We start from the raw sequence: 7,367 nt of genomic DNA on the forward strand, positions 1-7,367 counted from the left end.
AAGATTTATGTATTTCAATTGCATATAAAATTTCCATCCATTTGAATTACTTAGATTTAACATAAACAGGCCAATAAACTTTATGTGCTACATATTTGTCAGTCAAATGTAAATGAAACAATTAAGAATGAGATGTATGTAATAATACTAATAAATCCAGTCATAATGTGGTGTCGTCTTAACCCTTAAAGGGTCATTAAAAAAAATTCAGGCGGGGGTGCGGGGCGCCTGCAATGTATCTGCATACCCCTCAGAAAGTAGGTAGTTGCGCCCCTGAGCCTACACATTTAGCTCTATTAGCTCCGTTTTTTTATTGAGTACCACAATTACTTTCATTTTTGAGACCAATCAATTAACAGGTCAGTAATAAATATACGTAAAATGCGCACCAGTTGATGACATTTGGCGCTCTGACATGCGCAGTTGCGATCTGCTGTAGCTAGCAGTACTTAAATAAATGAGTCAGCAGCTAGAGGGGTCGTACCGCTGTCGTTATTAGCATATTAAGGGATTTTAAAGCTGGTCACTTGGGCTGGGTGATAGGTGCGAGGTTTTAAAAATGTTTCGTAGCAGCACAGAGGAGGTAACCACCGACAGTACCTCTCAGTGTGGACAAAGCTGGACGCCAGTTGACAGAAGCGGACTCAACGACACCACCTCGTTCGGTCCAGCGTCAGCTTCTTCAAACTCATCCCGCCAAAGTTTAGATGAAGGCAGCACGAGCTCCAGCCAGGGCCCGACATGTCTAACACTACCCCGAGCAGCCTCAGGTGATTTTATGGATATACAAAGTAGTTTAAGATAACCTCAGCGGCCTTTTACTGTCTCCAGCTGAGTGGAGCCACATGCAATGAAGTTAGTGCCTTGGCATCGATACTACACTCCACTAGAGGGATTAACGCCATTCGTCTATAAAATATTCCCTCATTTGGTGTTTTTAATGGTGGTGGTGGAAAGCATTATTTACCACATCAGTCCAGAATCTCCCATGTGTGTTTAATTGGGCTGAGATCTGGAGACTGTGAAGGACATAGCATATGATTCACATTATTTTTATACTCATCATACCATTCAGTAACACCTGGTACCTTGTGGATGGACTATTGTCATCCTGGAAGAGACCACTCAGAATAGACATGTTTAATCATAGGATAAAGGTGATCACTCAGAACAACTTTCTATTGATTTGCAGTGACCCTTCCTTCTAAGGGGACAAGGAGACGTAAACCATACCAGCAAAATGCCCCCTACAGCATAATAGGCTTTGATTAGTATCATATAATGGCAAAGACACTCCTCATATTTTGTGTTGACTTACTGTAGGTCAGTTCCACCACAGCTTCAGGTCAAGCAAGACAAATGCATCACTCCTCACCTCTTCAAACAGCTCCAGCTTCCGTGCCCGTGGAGGAACACCGAGACTCAGAAGGACCCCTGGGTCTGCAGGAGCCACAGGCACACATCCTGCACGGACACCACTGACTGATCACACCGGTATTTCAGCCTAAGATGATGATAAGGTGTAAAAACAGCTGAGGCAGATTCTTTTATTCTGATTTGTCTGTTTTTGCAGGAACAACTTGCTCCTCTGTAACTTCGGCTTCTGGTGCATCTGTGATTGTGGCAGTGGTCGAAGGGCGTGGTTTGGCCAGGGGAGAGATTGGTATGGCCAGTCTCAACTTGAAATACCCAGAGCTTGTACTCTCTCAGTTTGCAGACACTGGGACTTACGCCAAGGTAACCAAGGGATTGTCAAAAGCTATAAATGGCTCTTAATACTTGTTACATTTATACAAGACTGATATAATGGAAACTCATGTCTTAGTCATGTTCTACACTTCTGAAGGTCATTACCAAGGTTCATATCTTGGTGCCAATGGAAATACTGATGCCAGACACAGCCAGTGAGAAGGGGAAAGGGACAAAGCTGTTCAACCTCATCACTGAGAACTTCTTGGTACTAATTCAGAAATAGCTGTAAAACACACATATCCTTCAAACAGACATTTTAAAGGCAGAAAACTCCCTCACTTACTCCCCTTCCTCTTTGTTAGCAATTGACAGGTGTCCTTGTCAACTGATAGTGTGAGATAATATTTGCATCTTTCATAATTTTTTCAGGGTGTAGCATTCACTGCAATCCAAAGGAAGTATTTTAATGAGAGGAAAGGACTGGAGTACATTCAGCAACTGTGTGCTCCAGAATTTGGCACCGTCCTCATGGAAGTTCAATCTAAGTATGCCTCTGAGTACAATGATATATATAAATAGATATGCTGCAACACTGTACAGTTTTTTATCATAAAATGCCATGATTTGTTTAGGTATTATTGCCTAGCAGCTGCGGCTGCTTTGCTGAAGTACTTAGAGTTCATTCAGAGCTCTGTCTACGCTGCCAAGTCTCTCAAAGTGAGCTTTAAAGGCAGTGAACAGACAGCAATGATTGACTCAGCATCTGCCACTAACATGGAGCTGGTGGTCAATAATAGAGATCACAGGTAAGTAATTGAAAGCACCATCTTTGTATGTGGCACTTGCATAATCATGGATGTGTTCGGTGTATCTGTCTTTTCACACAGGAGCGAGCACACTCTTTTAGGAGTACTCAACCACACTAAAACACCTGGCGGTGCGAGAAGGTTGCGCTCTAATATTCTGGAGCCACTGGTTGATGTGGACACCATCAACATACGTTTGGACACAATACAAGAGCTGCTACAGGACGAGGAACTCTTCTTTGGCTTGAAGAATGGTGAGGAGCAAATCAGACTGAATATTGTCATTACTGACGTTAACAGCGAGACATAACATGACAGTATTTGTTCTTTTGCCCCATTTAGCCATAGGTCATTTCCTTGACATCGACCAGCTGCTCTCTGTTCTTGTCCAAATCCCAAAACAGGAAACGGTATTTAAAGTATTTTTATGACTTATGATTATGATATATGCTATGATTGTATTGATTTGGAAAGGCCTTATGTTAGTGAGTATCATTTGTGTGTATTTTCAAATGCCTATAACTGCTCACGTGTGAAATATTAGTTCCTTCTTACTTTGTGCACTTTTTAGTACTGTTGCTTTATTTCTTTAGGTTCAGGTTGCCGAAGCAAAGATTACACACATCATCCAGCTCAAACACACATTGGATCTGGTGCCACGGTTAAGGGTGCATGTCTTTTGGTGTATATGAAACTTGTTCAAATTATCCTACAGTCATAAATAAATGAGCAAAAACTGATTTTTTTCTCCTCAAAAACATATTATATATTAATAATGATACTAATACTAATAGTTCATTAAAATGCAATTGATAAACATTTAAGCATTACTCTTTATGAGCAGATGGTGCTGAAAAACTGCAACACAGCTCTGCTCAAGGCATACAGCACCTCACTGGAAGACAACAGGTATTAAACCTTGTGCCAAATCAAATGTATTCTCTTTTGTGGAAATAAATGTACCACAGTTTGCTTTTTACAGACTTAATCCGCTATATTTGCACCCTCAGATTCGACATGATCTTAGAGCAGATCAAGACAGTAATTAATGAGGACGCTACTTACCTGAAGGGGAGTCTGAACATGCGCACCCAGAAGTGTTATGCCGTACGCCCCAACATCAATGAGTTCCTAGACATTGCTCGGAGAGCTTACACTGAGATTGTGGACGACATTGCAGGTGTTTGTTCTGTCTGTTCAGTTCATATCTTCAGTTTATAATGTTTGTATGAAGTGTTCTTATTAAAGTTTTAGTGAATGTTGCTGTGCTGCACAGGACTAGTGAACCAGATGGGGGAGAAATATGGTTTTCCGCTGCGTACCAGCTTCAGCACAGCTCGAGGTTTCTTTATTCAGATGAAGCTTGAAGGAGTTGTCTTACCTGAAGGGAAACTCCCCGTAGAGTTCATCAAGGTATAGTCCACTAAAGACAGGAACTAACAGACAGATAAAGAATAGAGAGGGACACAAGATAACTCAGTGCCAGGCTAGAACTAAGGAAACCATTTCAAATATTTTAATGTACTTCAATCATTTTGTTCTAATGTTTTATTAAACTGATTTTGTGCAAACATGAAATAATTTGTTGTATCTTGAAATCTAAAAGATGTAATAATTTTAATTTTTTTGTGTTACTGTGCATATGTGTGAACGTTGTCAACTCAGGTAACCAAGCACAAGGACAACTATGGCTTCACTACCGCAGATGTGATGAAGATGAATGACCGCTGTGATGAGGCCCTGAGGGAGATCTTTCACATGTCCTATGTGTGAGTACATCATAATCCTATGGCATAAAACCAGCACATTAATATACTAGACGAATTTCATTCTTTCTTACTTAATGGTAAAAGAAAGATTGCTTTGTACAATGTTAATGTCCTTTTCTAAAGAATTTCTAAGTTTAACAATCATAGTATTTTATTAGTTGCTTTAATCCATAAAATTGTTTATCTTATTTTATTTTTCCTCCATAGACAATTTTGTTCAATTTGAAGCTGACAGATATGTGACTTGTCATACTACTGTCATGATTATCCTTTAACTGACCACAAACATAAATCTAGACCTTAGTAGTGGACCTTAACAACCAATGAGTTAACTAATTTGTATTGTATAGACTCTTTCTAAGCAAGTTTTAATCTTATTACCTGCTTATTTTCAGCTATTTATTTACTTTTGTTTGTCCACTAGAGGGTGCTGTTACATATAGTTTTCCTCCTGTTTTGTCCTTGCAACACCTAATCTGTCTTCATACAGGGTGATATGTCAACTTCTGAGCACTGTCCATGAGCACATTCACTGCCTTTACAAACTATCTGATGCTGTGTCTATGCTGGACATGTTGCTGTCGCTGGCAAATGCATGCACCCTCTCAGACTATGGTAAGTAAGTATGAATCACTTTTGATTTACATCCACGAGTCAGTCAGGCTGTCAAATCAACCTTGAATCTCTGATTTGATCTGTCGTCTGAGGTGGCGCTGTGAGCACTTAAGGCAGCACCCAGCCAGCGTCACACATGAAAGCCAGAAAGTGTTCCCCTGAGCTGGCATCTCTGCTAGCCTCAGTTCTTTTTTGTGTGGGCCATGGGCATCACCAGCCCAATCAGCCACGTGGGTGGTGAGCACTGGCCCTCAGCTGTCTGAAAGCATCGCTCCATAGACACGTGCTGACTGCCTGCCCCATCTATCCCAGCCAGCTTGTACTCAGATTACCCTTGTTACATAAGTGTGTACTGGTGTGCTGTATCTACCAAGACAATTCTCCCCACCAGAGGAGATAGATGACTAACCACTGCACACAACTCTCTTAGAAGTCAGTTTTGATTTTATGTGATACACCCTCTGTTCCCCGGCAAACAATCTATTATATAAGAAATTTAGTGAAACAATATAATTTTAATTTGAAATATAGTACACAAATAACTGAGTCACAGTTAACTGGTTGTATAGATTTTCCAAACACTGCCTCATACAATATAGATGTAGGAATTCATATAAGCAAAATACTAACAAATCAAGGTATTTTTGATTGTTGTTGCTTCTTTTCTGCTGTGTCTGCCAGTGCGTCCAGAGTTCACAGACACACTGGCTATCAAGCAGGGTCGTCACCCCGTTCTGGAGCGACTGGCTGGACAGCAGCCTGTGTCGAACAATAGCTACATCTCCGAGGGCAGCAACTTTGTCATTATCACTGGGCCCAACATGAGTGGAAAATCCACCTATCTCAAACAGGTGGCACTGTGTCAGATCATGGCCCAGATAGGTCAGCAGCAAGAAACTTTCAACCTCACGTGAATTTTGGAATGTAAAGCTGCACAGTGTTGTGCATTGATTTGAGTTTTGAGTAAATCCCATTATTTTTCCAGGCTCTTTTGTCCCTGCCGAGTATGCCTCTTTCCGTGTTGCTGATCAGATTTTCACCAGAATTGGTGTGGATGACGATTTTGAAACTAACTCTTCCACCTTCATGTTAGAAATGAAGGAGGTATGTTTCATTCATGCTACAGCTGTTTGCATTTCTAATTTTAATTACATTTGGGTTTAAAAGAAATCATTGAATTATGATTGACTGTATCTTTCTTCCCCGAAGATCTCTTATATAATCCACAACGTAAGTGACAGATCCCTCATCATCATAGATGAGTTGGGGCGTGGTACCAGTGCTGAGGAAGGCACTGGTATCTGTCATGCAGTTTGTGAGTTCCTCCTTAGCCTAAAGGTAGAGTGTGCACTAATACAGTCCTGCACTGCCACACCTTTGTCTATAATGAAAACCACATCTATCAGATTACTACCGGCTATATTAAACATTGTACTTACTGTTGTCTTTTCCAGTACACCTCTTAAATCAACACTAAAGCAGTAAAATAAATACTGGAATAACGTGTGCTATCCATTGTTATAATCTCTAAGGTGTTTGCTGTGTCTCTGTTGTTCACAGGCGTTCACCCTGTTTGCCACACACTATCTTGAGCTGTGCCAACTAGAGTCTCTTTATCCCAATGTGGAGAACCAGCACATGGAGGTTCAGCACACACGCTGTGATGACACCGGTGCTGAATGTGTGGTGTATACACACCTACTGAGTCGGGGATGCTCTGAAGAAAGACATTATGGTACAGAGACAGTGAAATCTTGGTAAAATTGGTCATGAAAAATGGTTACAGAGCTTATTTTTGCTTTTCTAGGTCTGAGAGCAGCAGGAATGACGTCACTTCCTTCGAGCATAATTCAAGAGGCAAAGACAATTGCCTCCAAAGTCAGCCAGCAGCTTTTGGTATGGCTCATGAAGATCTGATTTAGCATCTTTTTGGTGCTACGGTTTTTAGTGACTCAGCTTTTATAACATTCAACATTGTGTGCAACAGCAGAAGAAGTGAAGTAAACCAGTGTTAGAGTTTGCCAGAGAAAAATGTCATGCTGTGGCATTTGATGACAAATATCACAAATATTTTGGTGTTCCTTACATAATATTATATATCAGATGAGTGCTGGATAAAAAACACAATACTCAAGGTGTTTTGTTATTGTTCTCTAGGCTAAACATCACAGTGATCCGGAAACAAAGAGACAGAGAGCTGTATACCACCTGGCCACCCGTCTCCTGCAGACTGCCAGAAACTCCAGACTAGACCCTGACAGCCTGCGTATGTATCTGAAGGGCCTGAGGAAGCAGTATGAGGCAGAGCTGCAGGCCGCGGCGCTGCCAGCATCCATAAACACTGAGGAGGAATGACTGACTCAGCCTTGTAGGGAGGGGTAGTGAAACACTTGCAGAAAATGAAAGTGACGATGATCATTAGGGTCTGATAATCATTAGTAAGCATTTTGTGTCCATGGATTTGCTTATTTCTCACATTAAATGC

The 7,367-nt window shown here is 41.0% G+C and overlaps 1 protein-coding gene across 1 annotated transcript; it reads left to right on the plus strand.

Moving 5' to 3' along the window:
- Positions 1–559: 559 nt before the first annotated feature.
- msh4 (mutS homolog 4) lies at positions 560–7,237 on the plus strand. Its single transcript, XM_062439769.1, has 20 exons — positions 560–770; positions 1,324–1,494; positions 1,574–1,737; positions 1,847–1,957; positions 2,122–2,237; positions 2,325–2,498; positions 2,580–2,752; positions 2,841–2,908; positions 3,092–3,166; positions 3,343–3,407; positions 3,509–3,678; positions 3,775–3,911; positions 4,164–4,267; positions 4,758–4,882; positions 5,564–5,764; positions 5,868–5,986; positions 6,092–6,220; positions 6,443–6,617; positions 6,690–6,778; positions 7,040–7,237. The coding sequence occupies exons 1-20, from the start codon at positions 560–562 to the stop codon at positions 7,235–7,237; spliced, it is 2,775 nt and encodes a 924-aa protein (XP_062295753.1).
- Positions 7,238–7,367: the final 130 nt, after the last annotated feature.

Source organism: Scomber scombrus, chromosome 19, assembly GCF_963691925.1.
Source record: "Scomber scombrus chromosome 19, fScoSco1.1, whole genome shotgun sequence".
NCBI classification, from domain to species: Eukaryota; Metazoa; Chordata; class Actinopteri; order Scombriformes; family Scombridae; genus Scomber; species Scomber scombrus.

Bases quoted from the DNA above. Each gene is read 5' to 3' on its own strand.
- msh4 (XM_062439769.1), top strand. From the start codon at position 560: ATGTTTCGTAGCAGCACAGAGGAGGTAACCACCGACAGTACCTCTCAG. The intron at 5,765-5,867 runs GTCAGCAGCAAG...TTATTTTTCCAG, and splicing joins TCAGATCATGGCCCAGATAG to GCTCTTTTGTCCCTGCCGAG. The intron at 6,618-6,689 runs GTACAGAGACAG...TTGCTTTTCTAG, and splicing joins CTCTGAAGAAAGACATTATG to GTCTGAGAGCAGCAGGAATG.